Here is a 19430-nt window from a genome sequence, read left to right as displayed (position 1 = left end):
GCAATTTGTACTGGTGCAAGTCTTTAGGCGCTAATATTAATTAAACCTAAAACGATTAACAACGCAAATTTGTACTGGTACAAGTCTTTCACACACTAAAACGTTGCTAATAGTTAACCAAAGTGAACTAATTTCGTGGCAATTGATTATTTCTGCTGAGTTGCACAATTTAGAATTGCAACATCATTCAATGCAGGTGTGAAGTGATATTTACAAGTGGTTTTGTAGCCTGTTGTGAAATTACTTCCGGTGGAAGCAGTAAACGCTTAAAAAAATTGCTTCTGTTCAGAAGTTAATGCATCGCCATTAGAAAAAAAACAGCTTTTACTGGAAATGTAGTCGTTAGAAATGGCATGTGTAGCCGTAAGGTAAAGAATAACGCGAGGAGAAGCGGCTTTTGGCAATATCCAAACGAAAATTTACTTCTCAATGTGGGGTTAAGATTGCGTGACGAGACAAAAGGTAACTTTGTCGTGCGTAACCTTTATCGGGAACCCTGCATTAAGCCGAGTAGAAATCGTTCTAACTCGAAAGGAAACAACTATTTCGATTAAAGGCAAACGTCAAAGTTTACCATTTTTAACCAAGCCAAAGTATGTGAGTCGCAAAGCACCCAGCCGTCGCGACTGACAATTACAGCATTTCCTCAGCGAAAATAAAAAAAAATGCTTGAACTGAAAGACGTTTGAATTCTTTCATGATATGTTCGAACAACAATTCTTCTTATGTCAACGATCGCTTAATCGGGGTAATTTTTTGAGTGCCATCATTCGGTGTGTTTTTTATATGATTTGTTTTCGAGCAAACATAAACCATGCTAATAAAACTATCATATTGTGATTTATAGTGTCCATGATCGCCCGCAGTGAACCCAGGTACCAACAGTAATGAAGTAATCAAATACCATCGATATGATCTGTTTATTAATAACATCTTTAGTCGTTAACGAAACTATAAAAGTTCTATGTCCTCGGAGGGAATCTCGTCCTCGGGCACGGTGATGTTGTGGGTTGCATCAAAACCATCAAAGGCTATGGTGTAGCACTTGTCGCTGTACGCGATTATGGTTCCCACGAACCACCCCTCCCAAGTTCCTTCAGCGTCAGCAGTTTCAACATTCACCCTTCTTTTGAGGAGTGATCCCTTTTCTGAAAATAAGGGACATTTTAAAATAAACTTTCAGTGCCATAGAAAATGGTTGAACACAGAGGTATTGTTCGTATTAGTATTAGTAGCTGACGTTTAGCGCCAGTAGTCCTAGTGAGTGTTTTTCTTAGGCCCTGTCCACACTGACCCGGGCAAATTTAAAAACGCATCTTTTTTTACCCTGATAGACCAACCGAAAACGGTACTTTTTAAAAACGCTTTCCAAAGTGGGTAAATTTAAAAACGCCGGCTAGTGGTGAAGTGTTGACGGCGAAAACGGGCGAAACTGGGACATTTTGAAAATGCTGATGTCAAATAGTCATGTATTCTCTGTCAAAACAAAAAGTTTAATTACCGGAGAGCTGTTTTCGTTGACGTGTACCGGCTACCATATTTGTGGTCAATGCGAAATCTTGCAGAATAGCCGTTTTCTTTTTTGCAAGATAGAGAGTTTACTAGTAATTATATATAATACTCACTAGTAAACGCACTATCTTGCAAAAAAAGAAAACGGCTAATTTGCAAGATTTGGCATTTACTAGTAAGTATTATATCATTACTAGTAAATGCGAAATCTTGCAAAAAAGCCGTTTTCTTTTTTTGCAAGATAGTGCATTTACTAGTAATGATATAATACTTACTAGTAAATGCGAAATCTTGCAAATTAGCCGTTTTCTTTTTTGCAAGATAGTGCGTTTACTAGTACTGAATTATATAGTACTTACTAGTAAATGCCAGATCTTGCAAATTAGCCGTTTTCTTTTTTGCAAGATAGTGCGTTTAGTAGTAATTATATAATACTTACTAGTAAATGCCAAATCTTGCAAATTAGCCGTTTTCTTTTTTGCAAGATAGTGCGTTTACTAGTAATTATATAATACTTACTAGAAAATGCCAAATCTTGCAAATTAGCCGTTTTGCTTTTTGCAAGATTGCGTTTATTAGTAAATATAAATTATTTACTAGTAAAAGCGAAATCTTGCAAAAAGTAGATTTCTTTTTTGCAACAAAATCCATTTATTAGTAAAGTAATATTTTTATGTTTTACTTTATTTTATATAACTTTCACTGGTAAGTTATTTTGTAAAATAATGCGTTTATTAGTACTAGCAGAAGTACATAATCTAGAAGTCCACATCTAGCATTGGGGCGCGTGCTATCGGATTTGCGTGTGTGCTATTTTTAGAACATCCTTGCGCGGGAGACGCGCGAGACGCGCGAGAAAATGCCGTGTGACCTTGCTAACAAACATTTCAATCGGAAAACAAATTAAAACTAAAAACAAATTCAAAAAATACTCCAAATAAAGGGGAAGCATCGATGTAATTTTATGAGATCTGTGATGGAAAAACATCTGATGATAACCAGAGATGGAAAAAGTTGCTTTCCGTTTCAATACAGTGATAAACTCCTTGAATTTAATATTACGCAGGCAAATTATGCGCGCTCGAAGGGGGAACAAAAACCAAAGAAAACGAAACCATTGGTAGAATAAAATATTTAATTTTTGGTTAAAGAATGTATGTTTCGCTTTGCTGAACGTCTTTAAATCAACAAAATAATATTGTCTTGCTCCTGAGCTACAAAAATAACCACGACTTGAAGCTCGTTTGGAATACTCGTTTTCTGAATTTCGATATTAAAACTGCTAACTGAAAATTGTTTGGGAATATTTTCGAAAAGCGAGCGATACAACAATTGAAAACACATTATTTTCATTGGCCATCATTTTTAACTCTAGCGTTTTGACAGTCGTATTACTCTTAAATTTTGATTTTAATATATAACCGTCTGACAGTGTTGAAATTTAAAGTTTGTAGGCAAGTGAAAAGGCAACCGGTCGCCGGTTTCCATTAGCGAGCTCCCAAAACAAACATTCGGAATATTTGTATTTTAACGAAGGAGTTATGAAAATAAGTACCTTATAGTCCAGCCATATGGTGAAAAAATTGTGCACTTCGGGATAAAAGCACCAAATTTGGCATGGTGATAGTATTTAGGTTGCTGAACAATATTAGCTTTGGACCCCAGCCAGGGGGGTGATTTTGTACTAAGGGGGGTGGAGTGGTTACAATCTTCAAAGAAATTACTGTAATTCAAGAAAAAAGGTGTACAGATGAGCCGAATTTGTTATATGTAGTAGTACTTACTTATTATTCAGGTTGCTGAACAATATAAGGTATTTACCCCAGCAAGGGGGGTATTTTTGGTACTAAGGGGGTGGGGTGGTCACATTTTTTATAGAAAGTACTGTAATACACGAAAAAGGTGTACAGTTAAGCTGAATTTATAAGATGTGATAGAACTTGCTTACTGTTCAAGTTCCTGAACAATATTAGGTATTGTCCGTCCCCAGCAAGGGGGGGGAGATTTTTTGTACTTAGGGGGATGGGGTGGTTACAATTTTCAAAGAAAGTACTGTAATTCAAGAAAAAAGTTGTATATTTGAGCCGAATTTGTTAGATGTGATAGAACTTTCTTACTGTTCAAGTTGCTGAACAATATTACGTATTGTCCCCAGCAAGGGGGGAGGTTTTTTGTACCTAGGGAGGTGGGGTAGTTGCAATATTCAAACAAATTGCTGTAATTTACCGAAAAGGTGAAGAGTTGAGCTGAATTTGCCATACTAACAGTGCACGATGTCCTGAGATATGTCATCTGACTCCAACCAGACGTTCTTCACAAAAGGGGTGTATAACTAGCACGCAGGGGAGGGGGGTGGGGGAATACATACCATGGTATTTTTTGACTTTGTAAAGTAAGCAAACTTAATCCTCTCCCTCGCATTCCCCACCGCATGTACGAAGCGCAGTCCAAGACATGCCAGTCTTGAACAATGTTCTTTGCAACCTAACTCAGGTTTGCACCCTCATTTCACCAGCTCCCTGGCATACTGTTGATGCTTCAGGTGATGTGGTCCACTGAGGCTTCCATGCATCTGACTCAGATTGTGCCCATCCCCATTCACTAAGAGAAGGTAGTCAGGATTAGATACAGCGCACTGTCCTCAACAATGACCAGCTTGGTAGGCCACTATCTTGTTGTGTTTGTACTAATGCATTAGCAGTAGGGGAGATGTTCTCAAGGGTTCATCCCTTGTGTGCAAAAATTTTTCTGGCATCATTGACTCCTTGGCACGGGCTTGCTGGTCATACAACAGAACCACCAATCCTTTCAGCACAGGCATAGCATTTAGAACATCCTGCACACTAGGCATTTTGCTAAGGACCATGAAAGCTATAGTGGCTTCTCCATAGGACATCCATGTGGCCCATACTGTGCTCTTCCCTTGTCCTTAGAATGCTGATGTCTTATCACAGCCTGTAAAGGTGTACAACACTTGAGATTTCTCATCTTCAAGAGGCCTGACGATGTCAAGTATTGCTTACCAACTCCAAATGCAATTCATATCTCCAGAGCAAGCACTACTGCAACACCAGTGTCTACTGTACAAAGAATTATCTTGTCAATACCTTGCTGTGCACTCACATATAAAATCAGCTCTGTTTTGTTGGACTCTTCCTTCAGAGATTCTCCCCAGCTATCAGGAAGCCTTACATCTGCTTCTACTCTGCGACGGACACCTCTTCCACGCTTGTCACGAGTTTGGTATGCATCTATCCCAGATGATATCAATCTGCTGCACACTCGGTAGCTGGTTACTGATTTGCGGCAAGTTAACTTGATATGCATAGCCAGAGAATGTTTTACATGTTCCAAACGGCTTTAATATGTTGACAGGGGCAGTACCATCGATAAGCATCACATCTACTACTGGGGTTATAGATTGGTTTGGTGTCAGTTTTTCCATACACTTCATCAAGTCAGACTTTACGCTTACTTGCAGGTCGCAGGTCGCCAGAGTAGAAACAGATGTAAGGGTTCCTGCTACGTGGGGAGAATTTCTGAAGGAAGAGTCCAACAAAACAGAGCATATCTAGCTGATAGATGATCACGTTGCCATGTGAAGCAAACAAAATGTATTCTATCTACAGGCGACACTCTCCTATTGTCATCTTCAGTTGATGTTACGCCTGAAATATCACCTTGCATGCAGAAGGAGGCTGCTACAAGGCTAATTATAATTGCATCTGATTGTGCACAGCAAGGTAATTCTTCGTACAGAAGACACTAATGTCACAATGCTCGCTATTTCCAACTTAAATCTAAATCAATTAAGAGTACTGTGAGATGTGATTGCATTTGGAGTTGGTAAGCAATACTTGATATCGTCAGGCCTCTTGGAGATGAGAAATCACAAGTGTTGCACATCTTTCACGCCTTTACAGGCTGTGATCAGCATTCTAAGGACGTCAGGGAAGAGCACAGTATGGGCCACATGGATTTCCTATGGAGAAGCCACTATAGCTTTCATGGTCGTCAGCAAAATGCCTTGTATGCGTTTGCTGGAAAGATTTGTGGTGATGTTGTATGACCAGACAAGTCCGTGCCAAGGAGACAATGATGCCAGGAAAGTTAGTTTTTGCACAGAAGGTAGAAACCTTGAGAACAACCCTCTACCGCTAATGCATTAGTACAACACAACAAGATAGTGGCCTACCAAGCTGGTCATTGTTGAGGACAGTGCATTGTATCTAATCCTGAACTACCTTCTCTTAGTGAATGGGGATGGGCACAATCTGAGTCAGATGCATGGTGGCCTGGGTGGACCACATCACCTGAAGCATCAACAGTATGCCAGGGAGCTGGTGAAAAAAGGGTGCAATGCTGGGGTTACAGAGAACGTTGTAAATATTAGAAATCTGTCATGTCTTGGACTATGCTTTGTAAATGCGGTGGGACATACGAGGGAGACGATTAAGTTTGCTTACTTTACAAAGTCAAAAAATACCATGGTACGCACTACCCCACCCCCTCCCCTGCGTGCTGGTTATACACGCCGTTTGTGAAGAACGTCTGGTTGGAGTCAGATGACATATCTCAGGACATTGTGCACTGTTAGTATGGCAAATTCAGCTCAACTCTTCACCTTTTCGGTGAATTAGAGCAATTTGTTTCAATATTGCAACTACCCCACCCCCTAAGTACAACCCCCCCCCTTGCTGGGGACAATACGTAATATTGTTCAGCAACTTGAACAGTAAGCAAGTTCTAACACATCTAACAAATTCGGCTCAAATATACAACTTTTTTCTTGAATTACAGTACTTTCTTTGAAAAATGTAAACACCCCACCCCCGTAAGTACAAAAAAGCTCCCCCCACCTTTGCTGGGGACAATACCTAATATTGTTCAGGAACTTGAACAGTAAGCAAGTTCTATCACATCTTAAAAATTCAGCTTAACTGTACACCTTTTTATACCATGCCATAGAAAATACAGCCAATCAGAATACAGGAAAGCCGTTGTATATTCGACGTTATTCAACGCAACCTTCCCATCGTGCGCTGCGATATTCTCGATGAAATTTAGTAAGCGTACAACACTTTCTCGTGGTATACTATGGAATATCCCACTTGTCACTTGTATTTTCTTGGCACACACACTCGCCTAAAGGCTCGTGTGTGTACCGAGAAAATACAAGTGACTCGTGGGATATTCCATAGTATACCACTCGAAAGCGTTGCATAACTAGTATTTCTTGAATTACAGTAATTTCTTTGAAGATTGTAACCACCCCACCCCCCTTAGTACAAAATCACCCCCCTGGCTGGGGTCCATAGCTAATATTGTTCAGCAACTTAAATACTATCACCATGCCAAATTTGGTGCTTTTACCCCGAAGTGCACAATTTCAGTATTTTTTAGCACCATATGGCTGGACTATAAACTTTCATATGGAAAGTATAAAGTCTCGTCGTATTTAAGCTTAATTACTGAACAACAAATAGAAAATTTATTATTTATTTATTTGCGGCGCCAACTGACTGTATACTTTGAGGTATATTGGAAAAGCATGAATGAAAACATGATCGTTCAGTGAATTTAACTCGCATTTTCATTTATATATAAACATGTACCTTACCTTAAATTAAAGTTCACAGATTTACTTCTCGAAAAGAACCTCCATTTTCCGAATCCGAAAGGCGGGCGGCATGCGTTTCTAAAATGCGGTACTCGGTCTTCCCTTGAAACATTGTGCTTTCACCGCTCTGCACGCATAAGGACTCCAAATTAAAGACACCCTTAGAAGGAGACTATTGTCTGCGCATGCCCGAAATATCTCCGAGATAAATTCAAAATTGTTCTCACGACGCGGGAAGCTGTTTTTGAAGGTGTTAAGACGGGAGAGCCATAAATTTCAACCGCGGGCCCACATTAGCATAAATTCGAAAAATTTGAAAAAAATTCACAGCATAGTCCTACGTGAACTATAACTATAAATATATATTTTACTTCGATTCGATGAATATTTTAGGCGTACGGAAGTGATCTTGATTTTGCATCTCTCGGAAGCGGTTTCAGGGGTCTGATACCGCACACTTCAAACACCTCAATTTCAAAATTAAAACGATCTCTTTCGAAACAACAAATACATCATCTAAAAGAATAGATAATTATACACATTTTGAGTGGTTATTTTCTAAGTTTGAATCAATATTAAATATTTGGGAGATTTTTAATTCTTTACATCATTTTGAGACATTTAACGCAAGGCAAAATTGACAAAATTCAGCGCCTAAAATGATTGCCTGGTACATAAGCTAAGGTATAAAAACGTATACCACGTGAAAGAGCATCGTTTCTTCTTTGAAAATCCGTTTTCAAAACCACGGGCTACTAAAAAGACGATTTTTAACGGCCCGAAATGCAAGTAGTACTTTCGTGAAATTTGAGCTTCGCCGTAACGGCTTCGCGATGCTTGAAACTCACAAAGAATAACAAATAAACATATTTAAACAATACAGTTTTAATAATACTTGTCAACAGGTACCAGAACATACTCGCAAGACTATTTGGCGTGGTGTTGTATCATTTCTAGGAAATAAGAAACCATTTTAGCCGTTTTATTTGACCTCGAGTTCCAAAGTAACAGAAAGCAAACACAGGTCACGTAGCGTTTGTTAAGGTCAAAGCACCCTTTATCAGATCAAATTGTAATCAATGAATTTCATTTGTAACACAGATAACAAGAGCTACAATCAAATAATGTTCATACCTTATAATAAGTAGTCAAAGCACCCTGGAAACTTTAAAAAATCCAATCGAAGCCCATCGAAAACAACATCTATTCTTCGCTGGTTTGATTCAACTGTGCTTATCGTTAGCTTGCGTTACATAATGGATAGACCGCTGACAAGCTGTTATATTTTGCGGGCTTGATTCTACAGAAGGACGTTTATCCGTCCTTTACAGTCTATTAAATATTTTATTATTGTTGTTAGTGACCCCTTTTACCCTAAATGTTTGTTAAGTAAACTAAAGCGTGACCTTAACTCGGGTGACTTTCAACAGATGCCACTTAGGAACGAACCTTTATTTTCTTAGGGGGGGGGGGAGGGGTGGACATTAGCCAAATAAATTGCTGCAGAGTAAAACCGGCTGAAATAATCGTGCAAGAAAGCCAAAAAATTAATTTCGTTAAATGAAAATGAAACATGTGAAAAATAAACATCTAGCTCAGCAAAAATTACCCCTCCCGTCTCCCATCTTCTCAAAAAATAATGGTTTTTAGCTCACTTATCTAAATACATCTCCTGTTGTGTCATTTGGTTTTACTATCTTTCTGTAATATTCATTGTTATTGGCTATTCCTTTATTTGAAAATATATCCTTTTCTCTACAACTTCAAGATGAACTAAATGGGTCAAGTTATTATTAAGCAATTTATCAATTAGTTTTTGCTATATTTATAGTAAATATTGAGTTAAGTATGAAAAACGTTTTTTCGACAAAAGTAGCCCTCTGCAGGTATTGTGTAACCTTAAAGCAGCTCTCCAATCAGTTGCAATAGTCAACATTTAAATCTTAAACCCTCGTGCAAGAACACGACCCAACAATATCTGAAATGAAACTAATGTAAGGCGCTTTTCGCTTTGATGATTGGGCCTCGATGTCCATGTTGTAGAAATCACAGATTGACCGCAGTTGTGCAACACTGAGTTTGGTCAGCTTGTTACTAGTATACAAGGAACATATCATATTAAGTGTGTCATACACGATGGGATGAACCAGTTGGCACTGGTCTAGGATGGATGCACGAGCAGAGGTAAAGGCTTCTTCCTCTTGGGCCGCCAGAAGGTCGTTATCATCGGTTACATGAGCTGACTGAGATGTCGCGTGTTTCAATTTTGCAGCGGTACGCGAGAAGTATCCCTGAATCTGCTGCGCAGTTAGGAACTCGTCAACCTGAAAGAGCCGCTGACCATTTTCCTTCCTTGCGTATCGCATGTCCCGAGATACTTTTTCAGGGTCGGATTTGTGGCCAGTCTCCTACCCGATCTGGAACTTAGCATCCAGGTACTGGCGCTGATTGTCGTTAAAACGGCTGGCCTTTTTTGAAACTTTTAGAGCCCAGCCTTGCTCTAGGGGGGCCTCTGGGCACTCTTCATGATCAGTTGTCGTCGGGACAGCTAGTGTTGGCTGAAGGGAACAACCCTCTTAAATCTTTTTAGCGTACGCCAATACTGCCTGGTCAAAAAGGGTGTGCTTCTCAGAAACGAGTTTGCACTTTCCGAACAGCAAATGGCGCTCAAGGTTGTAGTACTTTTGATAGGTGCAGATGCACCCATCCACAGGACACGACAACAGCCCACTGCTTGCACCTTCCTCTTCTTCATCTCCGTCCTCGTCTTCTTCTTCATCCAAGTGTTCGATCATGGCTCGTTCGGCAGGTACGCGCCTTTCTTTAGAGCATGCCACAAAGTCTCCTTTAGACACCTCAGCCTTACACACATCTGGTAACCTTACAGGAACTGAATAATGGACCAGAAAAAAATATTAGAAAAAAGTAAAAGAATAACATAGTAATGTACAAATGAAACAAAATAGTAGGGAAGACTCTTCAAATTATTTGTTTATATATTTTATCTTATCTTATTTATTTTTTTATTTAATATTTTACTGGTAAGATGGGAGTTTCATCCAAATAAGAATAAGATGTTGAAAATAAAAAAAAGACAAGAAATCGGATTGCCCATCATTAAATAGTTTTCTTCCGATTTACTTTTTCCCTTGACTTTTTCTTAACACAGTAGTGAAAATATCAGAATAGAGGTATATAACTAATATAAGATATGCATGTATGTTGTTGTTGTAACTATAACCTTGTAATTGAGACCATGGTATATTCTTTCCCTCTCCAATGTTGCATACCTTCCATACTGTGACACAGTCCTCTTGGTAGAGGAAATTGTTTAAGCTGCTGATACCCTCCCAGCGGCCTGGAACCTCTTGCTGTGGCTTGTTGGTAGCATCGGTAACTAGGACGACCCGCACAGCACTCATGCCCCCGTGAGACAACATGGCTTCTTTGAAGTCGCGCGCCGTTACCACGTCGTGGCCCTGGTTGATGTATCATCGCACATAAGCCTTGATGGAAGCGGCTTTCCTGTCACAAGGCCCTTTACCTCCCTGAGGGTCACTGAAGTCGACTCTTTTTACATCAATCCCCGTCGCCTCTCCCATCAGACGGCATGCTGACAGCATGGCTGCACTGTGATAGCACCCAGCGTTATCTTGCCTTAGTGCTGCACTTGTAATTTCAGGATGCTTGAGCCATGATCGAACACTTGGATGAAGAAGAAGACGAGGACGGAGATGAAGAAGAGGAAGGTGCAAGCAGTGGGCTGTTGTCGTGTCCTGTGGATGGGTGCATCTGCACCTATCAAAAGTACTACAACCTTGAGCGCCATTTGCTGTTCGGAAAGTGCAAACTCGTTTCTGAGAAGCACACCCTTTTTGACCAGGCAGTGTTGGCGTACGCTAAAAAGATTTAAGAGGGTTGTTCCCTTCAGCCAACACTAGCTGTCCCGACGACAACTGATCATGAAGAGTGCCCAGAGGCCCCCCTAGAGCAAGGCTGGGCTCTAAAAGTTTCAAAAAAGGCCAGCCGTTTTAACGACAATCAGCGCCAGTACCTGGATGCTAAGTTCCAGATCGGGTAGGAGACTGGCCACAAATCCGACCCTGAAAAAGTATCTCGGGACATGCGATACGCAAGGAAGGAAAATGGTCAGCGGCTCTTTCAGGTTGACGAGTTCCTAACTGCGCAGCAGATTCAGGGATACTTCTCGCGTACCGCTGCAAAATTGAAACACGCGACATCTCAGTCAGCTCATGTAACCGATGATAACGACCTTCTGGCGGCCCAAGAGGGAGAAGCCTTTACCTCTGCTCGTGCATCCATCCTAGACCAGTGCCAACTGGTTCATCCCATCGTGTATGACACACTTAATATGATATGTTCCTTGTATACTAGTAACAAGCTGACCAAACTCAGTGTTGCACAACTGCGGTCAATCTGTGATTTCTACAACATGGACATCGAGGCCCAATCATCAAAGCGAAAAGCGCCTTACATTAGTTTCATTTCAGATATTGTTGGGTCGTGTTCTTGCACGAGGGTTTAAGATTTAAATGTTGACTATTGCAACTGATTGGAGAGCTGCTTTAAGGTTACACAATACCTGCAGAGGGCTACTTTTGTCGAAAAAACGTTTTTCATACTTAACTCAATATTTACTATAAATATAGCAAAAACTAATTGATAAATTGCTTAATAATAACTTGACCCATTTAGTTCATCTTGAAGTTGTAGAGTAAAGGATATATTTTCAAATAAAGGAATAGCCAATAACAATGAATATTACAGAAAGATAGTAAAACCAAATGACACAACAGGAGATGTATTTAGATAAGTGAGCTAAAAACCATTATTTTTTGAGAAGATGGGAGACGGGAGGGGTAATTTTTGCTGAGCTAGATGTTTATTTTTCACATGTTTCATTTTCATTTAACGAAATTAATTTTTTGGCTTTCTTGCACGATTATTTCAGCCGGTTTTACTCTGCAGCAATTTATTTGGCTAATGTCCACCCCTCCCCCCCCCCCCCTAAGAAAATAAAGGTTCGTTCCTAAGTGGCATCTGTTGAAAGTCACCCGAGTTAAGGTCACGCTTTAGTTTACTTAACAAACATTTAGGGTAAAAGGGGTCACTAACAACAATAATAAAATATTTAATAGACTGTAAAGGACGGATAAACGTCCTTCTGTAGAATCAAGCCCGCAAAATATAACAGCTTGTCAGCGGTCTATCCATTATGTAACGCAAGCTAACGATAAGCACAGTTGAATCAAACCAGCGAAGAATAGATGTTGTTTTCGATGGGCTTCGATTGGATTTTTTAAAGTTTCCAGGGTGCTTTGACTACTTATTATAAGGTATGAACATTATTTGATTGTAGCTCTTGTTATCTGTGTTACAAATGAAATTCATTGATTACAATTTGATCTGATAAAGGGTGCTTTGACCTTAACAAACGCTACGTGACCTGTGTTTGCTTTCTGTTACTTTGGAACTCGAGGTCAAATAAAACGGCTAAAATGGTTTCTTATTTCTTAGAAATGATACAACACCACGCCAAATAGTCTCGCGAGTATGTTCTGGTACCTGTTGACAAGTATTATTAAAACTGTATTGTTTAAATATGTTTATTTGTTATTCTTTGTGAGTTTCAAGCATCGCGAAGCCGTTACGGCGAAGCTCAAATTTCACGAAAGTACTACTTGCATTTCGGGCCGTTAAAAATCGTCTTTTTAGTAGCCCGTGGTTTTGAAAACGGATTTTCAAAGAAGAAACGATGCTCTTTCACGTGGTATACGTTTTTATACCTTAGCTTATGTACCAGGCAATCATTTTAGGCGCTGAATTTTGTCAATTTTGCCTTGCGTGAAATGTCTCAAAATGATGTAAAGAATTAAAAATCTCCCAAATATTTAATATTGATTCAAACTTAGAAAATAACCATTCAAAATGTGTATAATTATCTATTCTTTTAGATGATGTATTTGTTGTTTCGAAAGAGATCGTTTTAATTTTGAAATTGAGGTGTTTGAAGTGTGCGGTATCAGACCCCTGAAACCGCTTCCGAGAGATGCAAAATCAAGATCACTTCCGTACGCCTAAAATATTCATCGAATCGAAGTAAAATATATATTTATAGTTATAGTTTACCTAGGGCTATGCTGTGAATTTTTTTCAAATTTTTCGAATTTATGCTAATGTGGGCCCGCGGTTGAAATTTATGGCTCTCCCGTCTTAAGTTTGACACTTCACCTTTAAAAGGAAAGGATTCCGCGCAGATATGACGTAAAAATACGGTAAATGCTTCAATAAGAAGAGCAATTCAAGCTGAAGTGAGAACTCTTCGTTTGGGATCGAAACTAAATTTTGTTTTAAGCGATATTGTCGTTCGCTTGCTCGTGTTCACAACAATCAAGATGGCCGTTATGTGGATGGAAAAATGTTGAAAGATTATCGCTGTATATCATGTCTCGAGACGAAATTCCCACGCCAGGTTGAAACTAAACCAAGAGAAGTCCGTTTTTCGGGTAAGTTGACCTTTTAACTGGCTTGTATAATTTAGGTTAAGCTTAATTAATTGATCTCGCAAGTATTACGTAAATGTGTGTACCTTGTCCTCACAAAATGACAGTGCCATTCGACAAATGCCAAAAACTTTTACTTTAATTTTTGGTTTTGTGTGGGTGAAGCGTCTAGCCTATTGCTTAAAGACTCGTTTTCCTTTTGACTGTTATATTCGTTGTTTTAAAACAATGGATTAGGATGACAATCGAAGAAAGTATGGTGTTCATGAAACTTAATTATAGTTTTTACTGTTTCGAAATTTTGAAACCTTTGCTCCGAGACTTTTGTCTCCCTTCGTGATATGGGAATTCCCATCAGCTGGTGGCTGTTCCATTTCCATACTTTACGTTGGCAGAGTTTTGGACATTTTTAAGGTGTACCACTGTTTACTCCTAGTCGGAAGGGTGCCTGGTGGTACAATTTCAATTTTCAAATTCAGCTTAGAAACGTACAAGTTTGTCAGCCTTTAAAAATAACAGGAAATATTATCCATTGGTAAAGAAAAGCTGCTGATTAGTTGAAGATTAGTTAAACTTTAGGTCTGCCAAATTTTGTATACATAGACCTTACCAAAAGAAATTTGTCAGCATTTGATTCCGTGATATTCGCTCGCAGGTCTGCTTTGAAGGCCGTCTCAATTTAAAATGGCAATAATTTCTTTGAATATCAAGATAACGAAATTTTGATATGGGAATCGGCTTAAAACACTGGGTCTGTAATTCTTCCTTAAAATTTTGACGCAAAAATCAGTCATTTAAACACTGTACCGGGTGGTTAAAATGCAGCTGGAAGAGAAATCTGATACGAACGAAATTCGTTCCTTTCGCTGTTGGCGTGACATCCCTGGCTGTCGAATGCACAGAACTATTTTGCTTTGCTGTTAATAACACATCTTGCATTTTTTCAAAATTGCGTATCGTTATTATTGTTAAGTTAATGTTTTAGCACTGTTGAAAGTTTTGTGGTGATGTATGTTTCGTTTAAATTTATTATTTCACAGATGCAGCTGGACCAAAAGTACATGGCAGAATTTACCCTCAGAATGTATTTATTGACTTAATACATGTATCTATAATAAACAATAAAGAGAGGTATTATTAGAAACTCCTTGTGTCTCTAGTTTCTGGCAGGTTTAGTGGTAGTCCTTTGGACTTCTCTCCTCCTTCATGTGAACAATAATTATCATAGAAAAGTGTAGTGATATCTATCCTTTTGAAATTCAGCCAGCCTTTATAAACATATAATGGAAATATTCATGTAAGATGACAGGTCACTACCATTATATTCCACTCAAAATAAGGTCTAGACCATCATCTTTCATATTTAAACATGTGTTTAAGTGAAAACAATGATAACAGGTTCACAGTGTTAAGTGGTCCAGATTTTTGTAAGCCAGGTTCAGTTTGGAACTGATCAGTGACAATGTGGTAAACAATTTCTTAAAATGTCACCCTAACAGTATTAGTTGCAAATTAAAACCAAGATTCCCCTTGTTTGAAGTCAGTGCTGGAAAAGATCTTTAAAACTGTAAGATTATACTCTGCCTCAGCACAAAATGCAATGGACTTCTTTACTTGCTGTGAAAGGTGTAGTGTGTGTTCATGATGGCCATATTGGTGGAGTGAAACAATAAAATGATTTTCCTTTGGGAAAAAAACATCATTTTTTGACAAATTGCTTATACTTGAATGGTTTGATTTTGTGTTTTTAAGCACCTTTGTTATTATTTTACCAAGACACAGAGTATATTGAATTCATTTACAGCAACCAAAACATTTTGTGGCACAAAAATATCCTGAAATATAACACACTGAACTTTGCATGAGGCTGTCAAGATGTTTGGGCTGGAACGAACTTTCCCCAGTAACTTGTATGAAACAAAATGATCAGCAGTCAGAATGAGATTGAAAAAAATCAAATTTTATTCTCATCAGTTAGTGAATACTAGTCCCTGTCTTTTTGTTACCATTTAGCCATCTGCACAACCTGTAAATATAAAGTAATAAAATATAAATTGTTATCTTCAGTTTAAAACAAAGTATCCAAGGCTGGAAAGAGATTCAACCTGAAAACCATTTTGACCAACAAAAACCGACTAAAAACTTTGACACAGAGGCACAGAGCTTTAAAAAATACTACATGAACTTGTTGAGCTTTGAATTTATTTTACATTTATGAAAACTTTCAAAGCTGTTTGATTTTTGCTTCTTGTCTTTTTGTTTATCATCATTATTAGTTAATATTTCATTTTAAGGGCCTAATTCTCAGACAACCATGTTTTTATAACTGATTTTCCGACTTCAACAATTATATTTTTAGACAATTGAATTGGTTTGTTTGTTTTGGCACATTACCCACAGAGTCAACTGTCCACTCTTGCAAAATTGGGCAAATTTATCAATCATTTAATATACTACATATATGCCAGTACAGTTTATGATCCCTATTATACATGGCTATTTCCTGCTCTTGATGATTCAATGTATTAAATTGGTTCAACTGATGATCACTGCCTCTTGCATGCAGGAATTCACGTGACAATAACAAAACGTTATATAAAATTTATCAAACAATTATACGGCAGTATTGGTAACCATCATTATTTCATGCATTTATAGCTCATTAAAAGGCTTGAAAATATGCCCAATCTTACGTTTATAACGTCTCTTGGATTAAAGCTGACTTCCACTCGATAAAATTTATGTTTCGAGGTCTTCTATTCGCGGCTGTCAAAACGCGAGGTTATAAATCGCACAAAACAGTCACCTGGTACAAGCTAATTCGTATATTTATACGAAGCCCAAGCCGAATTATATTTTAAACCCTTCGTATTAATTTTTCGTACCCGGTGGCTGGCGGTTTGCACTATCCAAAAAGTCTTTTATGTGAAATAACTCACCTTTTACGCAAATTTATAATTTGCGAAAGCATCGTGTCCCGAAGCCAATTTCTGCTTGTTAAAAAACTGGAATGGATCTGTTAAGCTGCACCATGCTGCACAACTCAGAAGAGAATACGTTTCACTTGAAATCGAATCTAAAAGATTTCTCGATCGCTAAAAACGGTCAGGAACTGTAAGAAACTGGCATCCTTCAAACGGCCGCCATTTTCCTCACTTCACAACTCAGGGAATCCTCGACCCATGAGCCAATCATATATGCGGAAATCGGACACGTGATAGTTTCGCGCTGCCAAAAAAAGGACCAATCAGACAAAAGTCTCCTTTGCTCAGTTAGGCTCTTCTTTCTCAACTTCAAAAATTTGTTCAACCAATCAAAGGCGCGCTGTAAAAAATACTTTTACGCGATTGGTTACTAGTTCGCGCCAAAAGCCGTCTACGTAATTTTCTCGCGCGTCTCGCGCGCGAGGCCTGTTCTAAAAATAGCACACACGCAAATCCGATAGCACAAGACCCATTACCAGAGATGTGGACTTCTAGATTATGTACTTCTGGTACTAGTAAAGTTTTATACAAAGTTTGCAATTATCTGATGACCCGTTTTCGATAGTAAACAATTAGTCACCGAAGTGAAGGTAACTAGTGGTGGATACTATTACTAACCTCGCCAACTCGGTGAATATCCATTACTGGTCACCAACACCTATACTTAACCCCATAGCTCCAAGGAGGAGCCTAGGGCATCCACAAAAAAACGCCACTCCGAACGATCTTGAGCTAAACAGGTAATCTTTTGCCAATCTGACCCAGTTCCTGTTCCGCTGATCATTTCCAGCTCAGTTTGGGGCGTACCAGTTTCCTCTTACCCTGCGAGTTTCAAGATAAGGCCTGATAAGGACGTCTTTAAATTTTCTTTTTTCCTAGGCCCATATGCGAATAGAATTCCTTGCCTTCAGAGATGGTCAATTCTAGGTCGTTAAGTAGTTTTAAACTAATTTAGCAATATTCTTTAATTAAATTATATAAAGCAAGTAAATTCAAGTTATAGGACTCAATGTTATTCTCCTTATACGAGATACATTTAAGTAGTCTATTTCAGTAAGAAAAGTTGGTGTGATGTCTCACGACTTTACCGACTTATTTAAATGTAGATGAAGATGTCTTTTCACGCAGTCCTGTGCCCAATCCACCTCCACTTCCTTCTGCGGATTTGGTGTGCTTTTCTTTCCTGGTAGGCGAAGTCTTTATAGATTGCAAATTATTTCAGATCCACATGCAGGAACTTTCGGGTTAACTGGGGTTAAAATATGTGTCTTTCCATTTTTTCGGAATTAAAAATGATCCTAACAGAAAAGAAAGACATGCCGTTTCTTTTTTACATAATGGCTGGTTATATGAAGCAGAAATGATCTCCCCACCCAGTGTCCGGTATTTCCTGACCTTCCTTCTTAACAGGTGTTTGACAAACATAATAGCAGGTATGTTACGATCAACAGGTGTTCAACAGTTCCAGCAAAACTACTGACTAAATATACAATATGACGTTACGAATATTTGCAACAAAGATTCCATCTTGAGTCGGTCAGTGGCTTCACACAATGACTTTCTATTCAGACTTCATTTAACAGCGTTATAAAGAAATCTATCCAGGATAGAGGAGCAAGAGAAAAAGATCAAATTATTTGATTCACACTCGATGATGGTAGGGAGATGTTTCTTTATCGTATCGGCCTTTTTAAGTGTGAGTGCCGTAGGACTCTTGGTCTTTGTCGCCAATCTCCGCTTTGATAAATCTAATGGCTCGACTCAAGAACAAAAACGCGCAATGTATATGTTTTCGGAAGTCCACAATGACACCAAGTCAGGGGCGAATACGTGTCAATCATATGAATGTAGTACAGTTGCAGAGTATATCAAGGAGTCGATAGATCCTACGGTTAATCCTTGTGATGATTTTTTTACGTTTTGTTGTGGCGGCTGGATCCGGCGAAATCCAATTCCTAAAAGTTACAATGACTATTCTACTTTTACGAAACTATCTAAAGTCATCGAGGGCGAAATCCGCGATCTTCTTCAAGCATCAAACATGTCACACGACCGTCCTCGAAACGAGGCTCTGTTCAAAACAAGAGACTTTTATCTCTCGTGCATGGACGATAAACAGATTGAAACACTGGGTCCCAGGCCTATGCTAGATTTCATTGAGCAAATAGGTTCTTGGAGCATCTGTGAGGATGGAAGCTGGAACAAGTCTTCTTGGGACATTCACAAAGTATTGCAACATTTACAGAGTACATATTACCCTGCTCCACCATTCTTCTCGGTTGAAGTGACGAATGATCACCTTAATTCCACCAGACACCTGATAAAGGCAAGTAGGACTTAAAATTTAAACTGTGTTGTTATAACATAGATACACGTTAAGTCCGTGTTACTTAACAGGAGCATATCGGTTTTTCGTTTTCGTAAACAAACAAAGTGCATTTCACCGTGCCCGGTAAAAGGAAAATGCAAATATTCGAGACCAGATATCCCCCCGACCGGACAACCAGACCAAAAGTATAGGGATCAAAAAAGAAGATAAAAGTATTAAAGCGGGATTAAAGGGGCTAGGTCACGGAATGTTAGGAATTTCTACTTACTTTAAATTGGAAGAGCAAAAGTCATTCATTGTAAAAATCACCGCCACATAACAAACAAGGATGATTTTCGAACACTGTAAATGACACTTTTATACAAATTGAAATAAACTTGAAAAAATTCGGGCGACGTTTTTCAAGTTTACCCTAACGCAATCCGTTTTTAATCTTCTCGAATTTTGCCCATCCATGCCCC

At 38.8% G+C, this 19430-nt stretch overlaps 2 protein-coding genes across 2 annotated transcripts in view; one reads left to right on the top strand and one right to left on the bottom strand.

Annotated features, from left to right (window-relative positions):
* Nucleotides 1–9565: 9565 nt before the first annotated feature.
* LOC144654083 (uncharacterized) lies at nucleotides 9566–10554 on the bottom strand. Its single transcript, XM_078514192.1, has 2 exons — nucleotides 10374–10554; nucleotides 9566–10022 (listed from the first exon to the last, which is right to left on the bottom strand). Exons 1-2 carry the CDS (start codon nucleotides 10552–10554, stop codon nucleotides 9709–9711), a joined length of 495 nt encoding a protein of 164 aa, XP_078370318.1. The 3' UTR covers nucleotides 9566–9708.
* Nucleotides 10555–18158: 7604 nt separating this feature from the next.
* LOC144653134 (endothelin-converting enzyme 2-like) overlaps nucleotides 18159–19430 on the top strand; it is a 116181-nt gene continuing 114909 nt past the window's right edge. Inside the window, exon 1 of the mRNA XM_078513057.1 lies at nucleotides 18159–18966. Coding sequence (XP_078369183.1) covers nucleotides 18292–18966 — 675 coding nt within the window. The 5' untranslated portion in view covers nucleotides 18159–18291. The remainder of the gene's footprint in view (nucleotides 18967–19430) is intronic.

The sequence above is a fragment of the Oculina patagonica genome, chromosome 5 (genome assembly GCF_052425735.1).
Source record: "Oculina patagonica isolate OP01 chromosome 5, crgOcupat, whole genome shotgun sequence".
NCBI lineage: Eukaryota > Metazoa > Cnidaria > Anthozoa > Scleractinia > Oculinidae > Oculina > Oculina patagonica.
The sequence above is the reverse complement of the archived record's forward strand: the minus strand, read 5'-3'. Positions and strand labels throughout refer to the sequence as shown.